A 16,404-nucleotide genomic window follows, 5' to 3' on the forward strand; every position below is an offset into this window, starting at 1 on the left:
ATTCATCTAAATTCTTTCAAGGTTCCTTTTTCGATTCTTCATATTTTTTTTGTTCAAGTTGGTAATATAATTATAGGTGTTTAATTGTAAGAATTTTTGCAATTTTGAGCGAAAATTAGTCACAATAACGAAAACTTTGCATCGTGTAATTACCAAAATTAGACCCTTGTGCGGTTTCGATTACTTCGAAAGATATTGAATACCTTTAGAAAAATTTGATGAAATCCTCAAAATTTTGTTTATCATAACCGTGAATAACCCAAATCCCTAATTAAGTGCTCGAAATACCTAGTTAAACTTTGCAGCCAATTTTTATTGAACACATACGATAGATAGGAACACAATCTTATCTTACAATTTATATTTGAAAAGGAGATTTGAAACAAAAAAAGTTGTTGAGTTGGAGTAAAAAGTTTGAACAAAACATTCTTCCCAATTTTCGTTTTTGAATCAAAAATGATCCAAACTATTTCATCTTATTCTTTGGGAAAAAGTAAATGTAATTTGTATGAGACATATTTTGCCATTTTGGTGTAAGGTAGTTGCTCTGGGAAATTTGTGCTGCAAATTTTAGTGCTTAATTGTTTCCAAAAATTTATAAAGTTCTTTAATATCGTTACTGCTCATGCACACTAATTGAGATATACTTTTAAGTTGTAGTATAGAAAAGAGACATTCTATTTCAGACAAAGCTTTTAAATCAATGCAAAATCAATTATTAAATTCATTAAACAATCTCTATAAGTTAAAATGGTACAAAAATTTATAAAACCAACTTCTTCATTATTTAGCACTTCCAAAGATATGATGCTCTTCACCTCCATGTTTTCCAAAAAGATGATGTTCTTCACTTGCATGTTTTTGTTTATTTTTTTGTTTCTTCATTTTAGAATCAGCCATCATTTCTTCAAATATTCTAGCATCTTCATCTTCTTCAGGTGATCTTTTAACAGCTAACATTTGTTTACCAATATATAAAATTGCATTTGCTCTTGCTAATTTTTCCTTTTTACCAATTCCTTTTTCTTGTAATATTATTTGACATACTTTTGATAATACACTAGTTAATTCAAATTTAATTAATGACCATGCTGTTGCTAAAAATTTCCCCGTAACGAATCTTTCACGTTCTGCTTGTTCTGCAATTTCTTCTGGAGTTGGTTCATAACCTAATTCTTGTTTTATTTGAAATGCTTCTTGATCTTTCATTACTTTTTCCATATAATCTTGTGCATCTAATGCTGTTTTTAAAATACTATATCCGTTTTTAACGGTTTCTGTTGATGATTTTACAGATGTGAAAATTTTACTAACTCCAAAAGTTTTTGATGCAGATATAGTTGCATTAGCTTGATTTGTATATATTTTCCCAATTAATTGTAATAATTGTATACCAAAACTTTCAATTTTCATATCATCAAATTCTTGATTTAATGTATGAGTAAATTTTTTTAAACCTTCTGGATTTGTTGCTGATGATCTATATTTTTCAATTCTTTCCATTAATTTTTCACTTAATTCTTTTATTCTTTTTTGTTTTATTTTTTTACTTTCTTCTTGTATACGAATAATTTCATCTCTTTGTTCTTTTGTCATTTTTTGTTTTCTTTTCTTTTTGAGTTCTTCTGTTGTTATATTTTTGGAGGATGAATTTATATGATTGTTGTTTTTCTCTGAGACTGCTAAGGAATCTACTTTACTTGATAAATCATCTTTAGTGGTCGATTCAGTAGTTGTCGTTTTAAAAGTTGAATTATCTTCGTTTTTATTTAATCCAGATGTTGTTGAAGTATTACTACTTGCACTTTGTGGTGTTCCATTTACAAAATTTATATTTTCACCATCAATAGAACCACTACCCTCCTCATTTTCTTCATCAAACATGACTTCAGCACTTTTAGTAATATCATTAAACATCCCCAATTCTCCAATCCAATCTTTGAAGGCAACACCACCAAATATAACTTCAAAAAACTCACTTGGATCAATATCTGCTGCTCCTCCATTTGTTTCTTGTTGTTTTTTCATTCCTTCAACACCTAATTCATCATATATTTTTCTTGTTTGTTCATTAGATAAAATCCCATATGCTTCACCTAATTCTTGAAACTTTTCACTGGCTAATGGATCATTTCCATTTTTATCCGGATGTAATTTAATTGCTTGTTTTCTATATGCTTTTCTTAATTCTTGTTCATTTGCTGTTACTTCTACTTGTAGAATTTCATAATATGTAGTATCTTTTACCATTTCTTGAATAATTAATATATGAATTTGATTTTTTTTTTGGGTTGAAGATCAATTGATTTTTGCCAGGATAAAGTGGAATCGATATTTGATTTGTGATCTCTTATAAAATCGTATTTCTTTTTTTAGATTCATATTTTAATATTCTATTCACAGTAGGTAATTCATAACTACCAAATGGGGTTAAAAATAGATAGTTAATAAACCTTTTGTAAGTAATTTAATAAACCTCTAAAACATGAATAATTTTTAGCCTCCTTTGAAACTGAAACTAATAAATCTCTTAAAATAGTATACAAAATGCAATATTATAAACAATTCATCACCACTTACAAAATAGGAAATAATCGCTTCCTAGCTCATGATGGAAAGGACGTACCTTTTTCACGTATTAATTGTTTAAATACATAATATTTGATGCTTATTTTAATAACTAAAAACGATCAAGGTTTAATAACCATCTTTACAATAGTAAAATTGTTTTGGTTGATTGAGTGAGTTTTGAAAATCCGATAATAGACGAATCCTCTCTAATACAATTTGAGGTCAAGACAAAATTTCTTAATTATAAATCAGTACTTCTTTATTCAGTTATTTAATTAGTCTTTAGGACCAATCTCTCAGTTACGGTAGAGCGTAAAAAAGTTTCTTACAGCAGTATTTTACTTGGTTATGCATTTCTAATTTAACCAATAATAAAAAACGTGGTTGGCCAAAGAGAATCTCATTCTCATTTCTTACTTTACTTTATTGAAAAAATTGTTTCTATAATTAGATACGAACTAAACTTTTATTTACGACAAATTTACGAATATCATTTTATTTTTCTAGGTTTAAATAATTATTCATCCAAAAAATGTATTAAAGACCAAAATTAAACAAACCAAAATTGAAGAAATTTTAACAGAATTGTCACCATTTTTTGATTCAGAGGCTATATAGATTTCTAAAGTCCCGAATGAGAATGTTTCAGTTCCATTATCGGTATAAAGATAAACTGGTAATATTTGAGTTTGATATAAATTTTCAGGATCTTTTGAAATTGACAAACTATCAGTCGATTTTTTATTTGGAACATCTATTACCCAGGCATGTGAGCCTAATACCATCTCAATCGTACCATTTGTTGTGCTTGGTATATACTCAACTACTTGAAATTGAGTTGTAACTCTTGTTGTCTCCGAAATTGATGATGAAACACCATTTGTATTTGATGGGTGGATTGTAGTAGACATTAACACAGTTTAATTCAAGTGAAATAGTTTATCTCTATAATTTTGTGGTAATTCGACTTACTTTATATATTGTACTTAAAGGGTTTTATTTACAATAAGATAAAATTTTCAAATTTTGAAGCCTATGTATTTCACTAGTTTGGGTATTTATTTACATATTAAATCATATTTTAATCTTGAACGATTGTAAAGGACTACTTTTGTGATAATATACTGAGTTAACAACAATAAATTGAAACCGTTATTATAAAGCATGATAAATTGTTTGAAAACTTAATTTACAAAATAGACGCCGCTTATCATCGGGGCTCTTTTCATAGACAAATGATCGTCAAATTGAAACTCTTTGTAGTCAATACCAGAATTAAAAGTGTTTTTGATAGCTAAAATATAGCTTTAGGTTCAGCTACTTTAACTAGTTTATATTCTAAATAGATTTAATCAAATGGTTATCCAAGTTTGATTATCCACAACCTCAATATGTGCAGTACTTGCATACGCATATGTATAGTAAGCATTTTACATTTCTTTTCTATTGTTCAATGGATATATTGAGAACACTCGTATATTTCCTATAGTCCTAAAATGAAAAGGTAATATTATTAACATCAGGAATTACTAAAATTGATTCAGATCCATTAACAAATTCAATATCTAAATTATTTGAATTTATAAAATTATTTGAAAATGTATCAAACATTTTAATTGAAATTTTAGGTAATGTTAATTTCCCTACAGTTAATGGAATCAATATTAAATCATTTACTACCAAATTGTTTTTACTAGTAAATGTAAATTGATGCTTTTTAAATCCGGAAATTAACCAATTATCATCGTTATGTATACATAATTGGAATTCTTCTTCTATTGGTAGTTGAGGTGCTGGAGATTGACTTGATCTAGTAGGTGATGAACTACCTAAAATATTTACATTATTATCTTCTGACCATTTTGTTAATGTTTTAATTTTAAGTTTCAATATTATTGGTTCTCCTACTATATATTGTTGTTTTTCGTATTCGTATTCTATTACTTGTAAATATTGTAAAACTGGTACTGCAACATTGATTGTTAATATATTTTTTATACTATCTTCTTTAATTTTTATTTGTGAAGTGGATATTGGATCTGAGAATTTATCAACAAATAGATTTTTAATTTTGATTTGATCACTTATATTTCGAATGTACCTTTCTATAATCTTATTTGAAAAAATTTGAAACTCAATGAAATTTATAATTATTAAATTGTCGTTAATTGTGAAATTATTTAAATCAAATTTTAATTTACTTAATAAAACGTCTTTAATCAAGTACCAATAATTGACCAAATTTAAAGTTTCAAGTTCTTCCAAAATAATGCGATATATGATTTCATCACATTCATCTCTTAAGTTTGTGTATGCTATTGTAAGTTTCAATTTGTCATTATCATTGATTTTATGATTGTGCTTAGGGAATATCTTATAAAAGAAAATGATTGGTTGTTCTCCAAATGCAATTACATTTTCAAAATTAGCTGATGTTGGTGACTGAATCTCAAAATCTTCATTTTGTAAATCTTGTGATATTATTTTGATTGGTATCTTAGAATTTATAGTACCAACTTGGAATTTTGAGTATATGAACTCTGTTTTAAAAATATCCTGAACTGAAACAGATATACTTAAACTAATATTTACATTATATGAGATTGTCAAACTGTACTGTTCTTCATCTATCATATATGTGATTTTCGCTTCCATGTTCACTATTTTACTTTCATGAATGTCTTTAAATGGTATAATAATATGTTTTAGCTCATTAGCTTTTAAGTTCTCTATTTCTAAATGTGATTGTATAAATGTTAAATCTGTAGTTGATGAAAATAGATCAATTTTAATTTCCTTTAAATCATGTTTCAAATTTTGTAACTCTAGCATAACTTCATGACTTCCTAAGTTTAATTTCCTGACATTAAAAAATTGAGCTCTAAACTTCTGTAAATTCTGATAAATTAATATGTTGTCATTGTTATTCTTTAAGTATGTGTTTGTTGGAAATGATGTAATTGACTTGTTTGGTTCGATAACAGTGTCGTCAAAAATTGATGTATCTGGTAAACTTGACTTCTCTTGATTAAAATTTTTAGTGAAAGTCAATTTTGGATTTAATGATATCTTCAAATGACTACATGAAAACAAACCAAATTTTATATTTCTTGTGAATAGCTTGAATTTTTGAAACTCAGATGAAGAATTTAGTTGAACTTTAGCATTACTGAATTCAATTGCTGTATGTTTTTCATCCACTAAATCTAGTTGTATCAATAAAAACTCAACTGAAACATGAAACGCATTTTTGATTTCTACTTCAATATAATACACATCTTTATCAGTCGAATCATCAGCATAAACAAATGGCTTAACCTTGGTTTTAAAAAAATCACTTAAATCAAACTCTAGTTTTTCTTCATCAATTGTCAAACTTTTTTCATCAATCTTGTCAAAGATCTTACTTATTTGGTTTGTGTTTTTGATCTTTTGGTAAGAATTGATATCAATTGAGTTTTGATTTTTAATTAAACATTTCAATAAATTAATGCAGTTGATCAAAATCTCTTTATTATTCACTCCATCTTCATTCAAGTTTTCAATACAACCCAAATAAATTTCTAATAGTATTCCACCTAAAAAAGTCCAACTATTTTCTATAAAATATTCATATGAGTTTTGTAAAGTATTTAAACATTCTTGATAATTTTTAATTTCATAATTTATGATCGCTAAATCTATTGATAGTATATCTATTGTTTTAACTCTATTACATTTAACTAAATCCTCCATAATTTCTTCTGTTAATTCTTGAAATGTTTTAATGTATGATTCTTTACTAAATGTTATATCTAGGAGCTCTTTTGTTTGTATATTTAGTGATTTTTCATTTGGTTCTTTGTCATCATCGAGTGAAATTTCTTCAAACATGTCTCTTAATCCTTCTATGTGTAAGTTTTGTGATTCAGCAATCTTACTAATAACTGATCTTTTAAATAATTTTAATTCAGCTCTCATTTCCAATATATCAGTCAAATATGAATCATCTTCCGTACTAGGTTTTATTAGTTCTTCCATAATTGGTAGGTTAAGATAAGTGTCTATGATTAAATATTGTACTTCATAGTTGTTTTCAACTAAATCATTTAGAAAAAGCATTAGGTTCTTGTATAATCTTGATATTTGTTTTGATGCTAATGAGTTGGTGGTTGATAGTTTAGCTTGTTCTTGTAGTATTTGGGATTCATGAATAAATATTAAAGTTCTTAGATTTAAATAATTTATACTTTCATTATTAGATAGCTGGGATTTAATTTCCTCTTCATTTATTGAAGTTTCGAAATTGTAATGTGTGAGGTCTTGTGATGATATATCCAGTTTATCAGTCACAAACCTATCTTGATTATATTCATAAACTTCAAATAACTCTTCTGATAATTGTTCATTTATAATCAATGCATCTTGTAGTAATATCATATCCTTAAATAAATTACATAATTCCAATTTTGTTAAGAATCTCTCAATATTGTGAATTTTTCTTTGATTTATCAAATCATTGTATTTCTTGAATCTTTCAACAAATGAATTTAATAACAAGGTCTTCAATTGCACCATGAATTCATTTACATTATCTTTAAACTTGAAAATCTTTTCATTACCTTCATCAAATTTTCTCCCAGTTGGTAATATAGTACCTAATTCCTTCCCATCAACTCCAAAATCTTTTTGTAATTTATCAAAGAATGAAGTTTTTATCAAATTTGAAGATTTGTCTTTAAAATCTTGTGGTATATACAATATAATCATCCATGAACAATTGGTTTTTAATACTAAATTTTTCAACCATTCTCTAATTAATGGCCTAACCTGTCCTCTATATTTCTCTAAACTATCAATCTGTACAAACATTAATCTAACATAAGTTTTCAAGTCATTATTATTTAAATAATCTCCTTTCTTAGGTACTTCCTCCACGAATTGAATTTGTAGTTTATTTACAGTTTTAAATGGTTGATTCGAATTTAATCTTATATGTAAATTTGATAATGGCAAATGAAGTTTCACTTCATCTTCAATTTTTGGATATATCCCAAATGGATCATAATAACCTATTCTTATAGAATCATTTGACATTTATTTAATACAATTCTTTCAAAATTGGCTGTAAAAATAATAGGTCAAATTGTAAATTCATATTGAAGTGTAAAAAATAAAGATAGATTTTTGGTGTATCTGAATATTTACGCGCGCGTTTAAGCGACTTATCAATTAATTGATTTAATGCTAATTAAGAATGAGTAGATAAGACACTAAGTAAATATTGGAACTGCACTGTTAGGAGGAATCACCTAAATATAGTTAGTGAAAGAAGTTGTTTTCAGAATGATATAAACAAAAACACTATTTAAGATTTGGTTGTGTAATAATTATTTACAAAAGTTTTTGGAAACATCGCTTTATTTCGTGTATTGTCAGTTATTAAATTAAAATACTTTATGTCTTATCTATTCTTAAAATCTAGAATTTTTAAAATAGTAGTTTCTAATTAGTTTAGTTAGCATATCTTATATTGTATATTCCAACTACATTTAAATTAACATTGTTAGTTTAAATGTGGTGTCACAGCAGGAGTAGTGACTCGACATTCAAAACATATATCCGGGATAGCTAAATTCAAGCCGTACAATGTTACTTTACTAGTACTGTATACAACAATTTTTTTTTCTCTTCGTTTTCTCAATCATCCAATTTAGAAAATAAATCAACTAATATTTAGAAATAAATATTTTTTCGAAAACAGACTTAACCTGCTAACCTCCAGAAAGCTTTTATTGTTTATGCTAACGATGTATTCTGCTTCTGTTGTGGACAGAGCTACAAACGTTTGCTTTTTACTTTTCCACGAGATTGGGGCTCCTTCGAATTTGAAAGATAACAGGTTTCATTGGTGGTGATCCTTTTTCAACTTGAATTATTATCCACTGAATTCGAGTTGTTTAAAAACCATGAGATGGGATTATTTGATAGACTTCTATCAAAGACTACATCAATTACATGATCGTACGTAATTTGTTAGTTGCTTATCATAATCCCAATTTCAAAGATTTTGAAGTGTACATTTGAAATTCTTGAAATTTATTGATGATCACTACGATCATCTCACTTTTTTTAAATGGTGTCTTGTAATTTCAAAGTAGTCTTGAAATTATAGCTCACATTTAAAATTGGAATTTGAGGTTTATCGCAACGAACACTGAACTTTTGATCCTAATAGTTGATCTCTACAGTTCTTCAGATTAAAGTTTGACTCCGTTGACAAAACCTTTTAAAGTTAATATACAAATTTTTTCAGGAATCTACAATTTTTGTATCCTTTTCCGTTAGTTGTTCAATGCTGAAATTGTGAGTTCAAAGATTTGGATATTTCGTCACGTAAGATTTCTGGATTTTAAGTAGTAGTCTTTGTTAAATTGATGTTAGACATTTACTCATCTTTAACAAATTTATTGTAATTCTAATTTCGAACTGGATGTAATTCACTTTCTTAGAATGCAATCAAACAATGACAAAGTTGACCTTTGCATCTATTAAATTAACATTGTAAGATCAAAGTGAGCTTACTTCACAATTAGTTCATAAGAGTAATTAACTTGTTACTGGTAATTGGCACTAAGAAATTATAATGGTTCTAGAATCAATCATAAATGAACGAAGGTGACAAAGTTATTATAGTATGTACCTGATCTATTGTTTTAACGGAAATTTTATGCACTATTGTGTTTTTAAATCAATGCAACTCATATGAAGGATCTGGGCTTAAATGAATAAGAACTACAGCCTTGTTGATATAAGTTCGTATTAAAACGTGTTTATTAATGCAGTATTACACAAATTTTTTTTGTTTAATTTTAATACTAAATTATTAGATTTAAAAAAAAAGCAATTAATGAACTAATAACCAATTTACATAATATACACACAATATTAATGATTTTATTAGTAATTCTACAATAGGAAAAGTAATTAATTGCATAATTATTAGAATAAATAATATTTCAGAGTAGTTTTACAATGGTCCTTTATTTTCCAGATACACTTCAGATCTAAGATACCTCAACAGTTTCATAATAGATGAACAATACATTACTACTACTATCGCTAATAATACTATGCTTTGCTAATATAATTAATTGTTCAATTAGTTTCAACTTTGATATCAAAACCACCACTCCACCAATTTCACAATTAACCAAAAGACAAGTTTCAACTATTTTTAAAAATCAAAAAAATGTACTTTTAACAAAATTAGGTATAGGGTCAAATAATGATTCAGTAGTTGTATCTATAGATACAGGATCTTCAGATCTTTGGGTTATGTCTAATCAAGTACAATGTTTCAACATAAGTGAATTTCATACAATATATTCACCAAATATTCCACAAATTTTTAATGATTTAGATGAAAGTTATTCATGTAAAGCTAATGGGACTTTTAAATTTGAGAATTCGAAAAGTTTTGTTAATGAAAATAAAGATTTTACAATTGCTTTTGCTGATGGGTCCGCAGCAATGGGATTTTGGGGTAATGATAATATAGTAATTGATGGGAATAATAAGACAACTTTAAATGGTTTGAGATTTGGTATTGCTAATAAATCGAGTATTGATGTTGGTATATTAGGTATTGGCTTTAAAGATGATTATGATAACTTTCCAGTGTTATTACACGAGCAAGGATTGATTGACAAGCTTCAATATTCAATATATTCAAATGATGCAGACTCGGGAGTAGTAGAATTTGATAAAATTGATAATTCAAAATATGAAAATAATTTAGTTAGTGTTGAAATTGATAATAATCTTGGTGTTAAAATCTCAAATGCGTATTATATAGAAGAAGAAGATGGAAATTTAGTTCCAAAAAGTTCAGACAAAGAAACAATCATATTTGATACTGGTTCAACTTTTTCAACTTTACCTAGAGAATGGATAGATAGATTAGGTAAATCCATCAATGGAACTTATAATGAAGATGAAATGGCGTATGAAGTGAATTGTGATGAATTAAATTCTGATAGTTTGAGTAATCAATATTTCAACTTCACCGTGAATAGCACTTTATTTTCAGTTCCCACTAAAGACTTTATAATAAAAAATGAAAGAACAAACGGCAAATGTTATCTAGGTATAATGGATGAATCAATAATAGGAGGATCAATTTTCGGATCAGATATTTTGAAGCTTTTTTATTTGGTTTATAATTTGGAAGATTCTATATTATCTATTGCTCCTATTAAAAATTCCAATTCAAATTCAGATTCAGTAGCGGAGTTAGACTCCTCAACCGTTTCAAGTTCGTCTTCGTCATCATCAACTACTTCTTCTTCTAAAACATCATCTTACAATGGTGTGAATAATATAATATCTGGATATTATATAACGTTATTGACATTCATTTTAAATTTTTTGTTATAAATAATTTTATAGATTAAACAATAAATATAAATACCCACTTAACACTATTATACTGTAGTCAATGTTTGTTGCGAACACCTTATATTAATTGTCAAGCCAAATAGTGTGTTAATAATTGAATATGCAACGCGTGTTAAATAAGAAAAAACCTGAAACAAATTTGGAAATTATAATAAATTATTATAACACTTCATAAAGAATATTATAATTCCATTAATGAACACATCAAGAGTTTTCCAATCTTCCCTTTTAATTTTAAAGTCAACTTATTCTCAAGTTTTCTCACTTTTGAGTTTAAATCATATTTAATTGCTGATAAAAGGGCCGTTTTTCATATCGTGTAGCTCTGTGTTTTTATCAAGCATTCACAACCACACAAAATCAACACCATTTTTAGAAAGTCAATTCTTCAAATTCGGAAAAACATTTCCGTCAAGTAGAAAAGGACACAAGTGGATTAATGAAAGGTTTAAAAACTGAAGATGGTAATTCAAGTTTAGCTATATTTATCATTTTATGTGGAGTATTGATAGTTTTATCAGTGTTATGTTACAAAGAGAATCAAAAGATTAGACTATATGACAGTGATACCAATGAACAAGGTAATGATAGTAATAAGAATATAACAGCAGTCGACGGAACTTATAGAATGTTACAGGTTTAGAATAGAATTTCGTCAAAAATCTTGGGGAAAATGGTTATTTCAAATATTGTTTCGCAGGTCGAAGCTCAATTTCAATAATATAGCCGGTCTGTTATTGAATTCAATTCTGCTGGTGTCTACAACTTTAAACTTGGTTCATTTAAATTTCAATTCTTATTTTGTTCATACTATTTTAGTATTTATTGCTACAACTACTAATAAAAGAGTTCCAAATCTAACAATTTTCATCTCTAGAGCACAAATGCCAAGATCCATTACTAACAATAAGTTAAAGAGCTGAGTGTCCATGCATAGCTTAGTTAGTGATATCGGACTAGTCAATATAAATCAGTTTTAGGGCTTCAGCCCTACTTGATATATAATCATATTTTGTGTAATTTTTTATTGTTAGAGAAAAACGAAAAATAGAAAGAGCTGAAATTTTTCAAAATCATAGCTCATCAATTACTTTTCACAACCAACCAAATAATAATCAAAAATGGCTCCAATTGTATGTATCTAATCACATCAATTTAATAAGATCAAATAGCAATATTGCAAGAAACAGCAGAGGAAATCAATTATGTTTTCTTCTGTCTAGATTCCTTATTTACTTTTTTTTTTGAAATCAGTTTTAGTACTTTTTTCCCATTAACGAAATCGGGTTTTTTGATATCATTACAAGTTCACTCAAAATGATTGGAGATTAATATTTTAATTTACAAATCTATGTATTACTCAAATTTCACTGGAGAAAAAGAACACTTCAATTCATAGACCATCTCAACCCCCGTTTTTACTTGGGAGGAAGGGCTTTGCTGTCAGAAGAAAATTAATATGAGAGAATGGAAATTAGAGACTTTATTGTTTCTAGTAATGCTTATTTTTTCAATTAATTAATTTTCAAGTGCGGTAGGCTAACTTTTCCTTTTTCTAGACTACAAAAAAATCAAAATCTGCTAAAAAATTTATTGTTGATACTTCAGCTCCAGTTGAAAATGGTGTTTTTGATCAAGAAGGATATGTTAAATATTTAATTGAACATATCAAAGTTGATAACATTGTTGGTAACTTAGGTGATGAAATTTCAGTTGAATCTGATGGTTCAAAAGTTGTTATTGTTTCTAACACTAAATTTTCAGGTAAATATTTAAAATATTTAACTAAAAGATACTTGAAAAAAAATCAAATTAGAGATTGGATTAGATTTGTTGCTATTAAACAAAACCAATATAGATTACAATTTTACTCAGTTGCCGAAGATGATGATGAAGAAGATGAAGAATAAATTATATTTAATTGAGTTTTCAATTTTAAATTTATATTCTAATTTCTTCTTCTTTACTTTTTAATGTTCTTTTTTTTTATGGGTTTACATAGGTTTGTATAAATATTAATATTCAATTTTTGAACAAATAATTGAAATCTCCAATGTAGAATCGATCTTTCTCTATTGATTCAGATACAAAGTTGAGATACATACCTTCAAATTTACAATGTGAAATGCTACCAAATACTTCTAACGGGTTTCTTAGAACAAAAACTCTACGAGTATCCAAATCGATGTTTTAAACTTTAATGTACGAAACTAATTACAGATATTCAATTTAATCACAAACCTCATAAATAAACAAAGCACATAATGGAATTGCTACCTGAAGGACAAAGAAACACAGCAACAGAAGTATCATGGGAAGATCAACAGAAAATAAACAAATTCTCAACATTAGTAAACAAAAAGGACATACAAATTGCAAAACTAAATAATCTAAAGATTGAAAAAGAATACCTCGATGATTTATCAGTAGAATTGGAGTTATTAGATGAAGATGAAAAAATTCAATACAAAGTAGGTGATTGTTTTATATTCTTACCTGTTTTTAAAGCGTTGAAAAAAATTGAGGGAAATGATTTGAAATTATCTGAAGAAATTAATGAAATTGGATCACGAATTGAACAATATGATGATGATTTGAATGATTTGAAGAAACACCTTTATGCTAAATTTGGGAAGAATATTAATCTGGAGAGATAATCGAGTTCAAGGAGTTTAATCGATTTAATGTCACGATGAATTTAACGTTTGATTGTAAATGATATGTAGATTGCCCTATTTGGCATCCGTTTTCCCCATTCTCTTTGACTTAAGAGCTGTGAACCCTACGATTACATGTCTGAACTGACTCATGAATATTCATCTAAGATTAGTGGCGCGAATGGGATTTGTGGTACCATTTTAAAATCAATCAGCTTACGAATAAGCTTTGCTAGAACGTCTGCTTCTCAAAGCATTACAGAAATAAGTCTTTGATAACCAATCTAATACATTAAAATAAACACCTATTTACATTCTAATCTCCCATTTGATACAAAAATATAATCCTCCTTTAAAAATGCAATCATCTCCACCACTGATCATTTATGTTTCTTCAAAGGCTCAACCACCAACTTATCAAAAGTATACATCTGTGAAATAGTAGTTTGTCTAGTCAATAAAGCTAAATTATTTATACCTTCATTATAAAAAGTATTTATTTGATGTTCATCTACCAAATCTTTATGATCTTTAAATAAATCATGAACTCTTCTTTTTGAATATTCTCTGAAATTATAATTATCGAATTTATATGATTTCTGTAGTAAGTTTTTGTATAATTTGAGGACTTGCTTTGAGTCTACCATTGTTTTGTTTTGGGTGTGGAGTTTAATTGTATTAAAACGGAACCGTTAGTAATATATTTTTTTAGCTGATATCTCTTTTCTTAATTATCGTCTCAATACACACTAATATTTACTATTAATAATCAATTTTTAGATAATAGATCTATTTTTGCATTCCCAGTAACAAAGAGGTTAGGAGTAATACAAGTAAAAGCATAAAGCTACAAGATTTTATTTATCTAATAAATTAACTTTTATTACTATCTGCACTTGCACTAGCGGATCTTTCTAATTGTCTGCTTCTATCAAAATATAAATTTGGATGACTTATATGTTCTTGTTGAATTATTGGACCTGTTCCTTTATGAGCACTCATAATTTCCTTTTGATGAGTTAACTCAAACACTCTTGTACAAGCAATAGTATAATCTTGATTACCTACATTATCCATTATTGAATTTAAATCTTGTTGATTTTTTATACCCATTTCTTCAAGACTTTGAGTTAACTGAGTTTGTGAAAAATCACGATATGGACAACCATGATACTCTTTTGAACTTGGTTTTGGTTTACTTAATATTGTTGCACAATCCCACGGTTTATAATTAATTCTTGCACCTTCTAAACCATATTGATGTCTTACATTATATTTATATTGTTTATTAAAAGTTTCTTGTGACATATTACCATTTTTGGTAAATTGTTGTGACCAAAATTTTATAGCTTCATCAACATTTAATCCAATACCTTTTAAAAATATACCTAATTGTTGTCTACCTAAATATTTCAAATGTGAAGAAGTCATTAAATTTTTTTGCAAATGGCTTGCACATAATGGATAATGAGACATGATTTGTTTTGAAGTTACTGATAATGCATTTATATCTGAAGTTAATTCGTTATCTAAATCAACTTCGTATTGACAACTTGAAAAATTACGTGATAAATTGTTGAGTAATGGCAATAATCTGTCATCTTCTTCTAATCTTGGAATAGCTTGAAAAGTTTTAATTAATATTTGATTCAAATTATTTTGGAATTCAGTTGCTAATAATTTCAATTGTAAACTGGTAGGTAGATAACCAAACCCATCTTGTAAATATATTGACCTTGAGGAAACTAATTGAGTTATTTTTTCAAATGGTAATTTTATAAAATTTTCTTTTTGAATCATCATTTGTTTCGTTTGTTCATTATTTAATGTTAAAGTATCACCAGAATCTGCTATGTATTGTTGTTTTAAAATATTCCCACTTGCTGCAAAAAATTTATCGATCAATTCATTTTTCTCTTTTGGTGATATATATTTCCATGATAATTTGTAGGAGTTCAATTCAACAAATTCTTGTTGTTCTTTTGGTTGTAATAGATTATATCTAACTCTGAATAATATAGTTTCGTTTTTGATAAACTTACTTCTTAATTCTTCTGATCTACAAAACACCAATCTCAAAATAAAATGACTATAATAATCTTTCATTCTTTCTTTGATTACAGATTTTTCATCTAAATTTACTGCAGGACTTAATGGTAAATATTTTAATAATAATGGTTTTATACTTAATTCAACATCTTTTGGAGTTTTGGATCTAGCAACACAAGATTCAATTTCTATTAGTATTTTCAATCTATCTATTGCCCATTGTTCAAATTCTTCTAATGTAATTTCTTGATTTGGTGGTAAATCATAAAACGATAATCTTGATGTAAATAATTTAGGTATTGAAAATTCACTAGTTTCTGATGAACTGTTGATAGACGGTTTGTCCTCAAAATTCTTTCTACCAGCTGTCTTCCTTTTAACTTGTCTAAACATAGCCAAAGATTATTAAGCTGATATCTTTAAATCTTGTTATAATTGTTGTTGTTGTTGTTGCAAGATTAAATAATTGATCTATGAAAATAAATAAAAATAAAGATAAATAATACAAACGCGTCTATATAATAAAGAGCGCGCTCGATAATTTGGTAGCCTTCTCTTCAATAAAATTTTCTACGTCGTTGCTCGTGGTAATTTTTAGTCGAAGATAATGCGAATACAATTCACAATTATAAAAAATTTAATGATCAACAAAGTGAAACTGAAACTTTTAAAAGTAGATTGTCGCAAC

The 16,404-nt window shown here is 27.1% G+C and overlaps 8 protein-coding genes across 8 annotated transcripts; 4 read left to right on the forward strand and 4 right to left on the reverse strand. All coding sequences in view use genetic code 12, as the record gives it.

Annotated features, from left to right (window-relative positions):
- Positions 1-783: 783 nt before the first annotated feature.
- Positions 784-2,250, reverse strand: KGF54_001536 (uncharacterized protein; the record flags this gene model as incomplete). Its single annotated transcript, XM_051761916.1, has 1 exon — positions 784-2,250. One exon carries the CDS (start codon positions 2,248-2,250, stop codon positions 784-786), a length of 1,467 nt encoding a protein of 488 aa, XP_051621074.1.
- An 842-nt stretch (positions 2,251-3,092) lies between these two features.
- On the reverse strand, positions 3,093-3,482 carry KGF54_001537 (uncharacterized protein; the record flags this gene model as incomplete). Its single annotated transcript, XM_051761917.1, has 1 exon — positions 3,093-3,482. One exon carries the CDS (start codon positions 3,480-3,482, stop codon positions 3,093-3,095), a length of 390 nt encoding a protein of 129 aa, XP_051621075.1.
- Positions 3,483-4,062: 580 nt separating this feature from the next.
- Positions 4,063-7,647, reverse strand: KGF54_001538 (transport protein particle complex II subunit; the record flags this gene model as incomplete). The annotated part of the gene is made up of 1 exon (XM_051761918.1): positions 4,063-7,647. One exon carries the CDS (start codon positions 7,645-7,647, stop codon positions 4,063-4,065), a length of 3,585 nt encoding a protein of 1,194 aa, XP_051621076.1.
- A 1,998-nt stretch (positions 7,648-9,645) lies between these two features.
- SAP10 (aspartyl protease SAP10) lies at positions 9,646-10,989 on the forward strand (the record flags this gene model as incomplete). The annotated part of the gene is made up of 1 exon (XM_051761919.1): positions 9,646-10,989. The coding sequence occupies one exon, from the start codon at positions 9,646-9,648 to the stop codon at positions 10,987-10,989; it is 1,344 nt and encodes a 447-aa protein (XP_051621077.1).
- Positions 10,990-11,449: 460 nt separating this feature from the next.
- Positions 11,450-11,653, forward strand: KGF54_001540 (uncharacterized protein; the record flags this gene model as incomplete). The annotated part of the gene is made up of 1 exon (XM_051761921.1): positions 11,450-11,653. The coding sequence occupies one exon, from the start codon at positions 11,450-11,452 to the stop codon at positions 11,651-11,653; it is 204 nt and encodes a 67-aa protein (XP_051621078.1).
- A 478-nt stretch (positions 11,654-12,131) lies between these two features.
- KGF54_001541 (60S ribosomal protein eL22) lies at positions 12,132-12,920 on the forward strand (the record flags this gene model as incomplete). Its single annotated transcript, XM_051761922.1, has 2 exons — positions 12,132-12,143; positions 12,570-12,920. 2 exons carry the CDS (start codon positions 12,132-12,134, stop codon positions 12,918-12,920), a joined length of 363 nt encoding a protein of 120 aa, XP_051621079.1.
- Positions 12,921-13,274: 354 nt separating this feature from the next.
- Positions 13,275-13,667, forward strand: KGF54_001542 (tubulin-binding prefolding complex subunit; the record flags this gene model as incomplete). Its single annotated transcript, XM_051761923.1, has 1 exon — positions 13,275-13,667. The coding sequence occupies one exon, from the start codon at positions 13,275-13,277 to the stop codon at positions 13,665-13,667; it is 393 nt and encodes a 130-aa protein (XP_051621080.1).
- An 873-nt stretch (positions 13,668-14,540) lies between these two features.
- On the reverse strand, positions 14,541-16,109 carry PRI2 (DNA primase subunit; the record flags this gene model as incomplete). The annotated part of the gene is made up of 1 exon (XM_051761924.1): positions 14,541-16,109. The coding sequence occupies one exon, from the start codon at positions 16,107-16,109 to the stop codon at positions 14,541-14,543; it is 1,569 nt and encodes a 522-aa protein (XP_051621081.1).
- Positions 16,110-16,404: the final 295 nt, after the last annotated feature.

The sequence above is a fragment of the Candida jiufengensis genome (genome assembly GCF_024610255.1).
Source record: "Candida jiufengensis strain CBS 10846 chromosome Unknown scaffold5, whole genome shotgun sequence".
Lineage (NCBI taxonomy): Eukaryota > Fungi > Ascomycota > Pichiomycetes > Serinales > Debaryomycetaceae > Lodderomyces > Lodderomyces jiufengensis.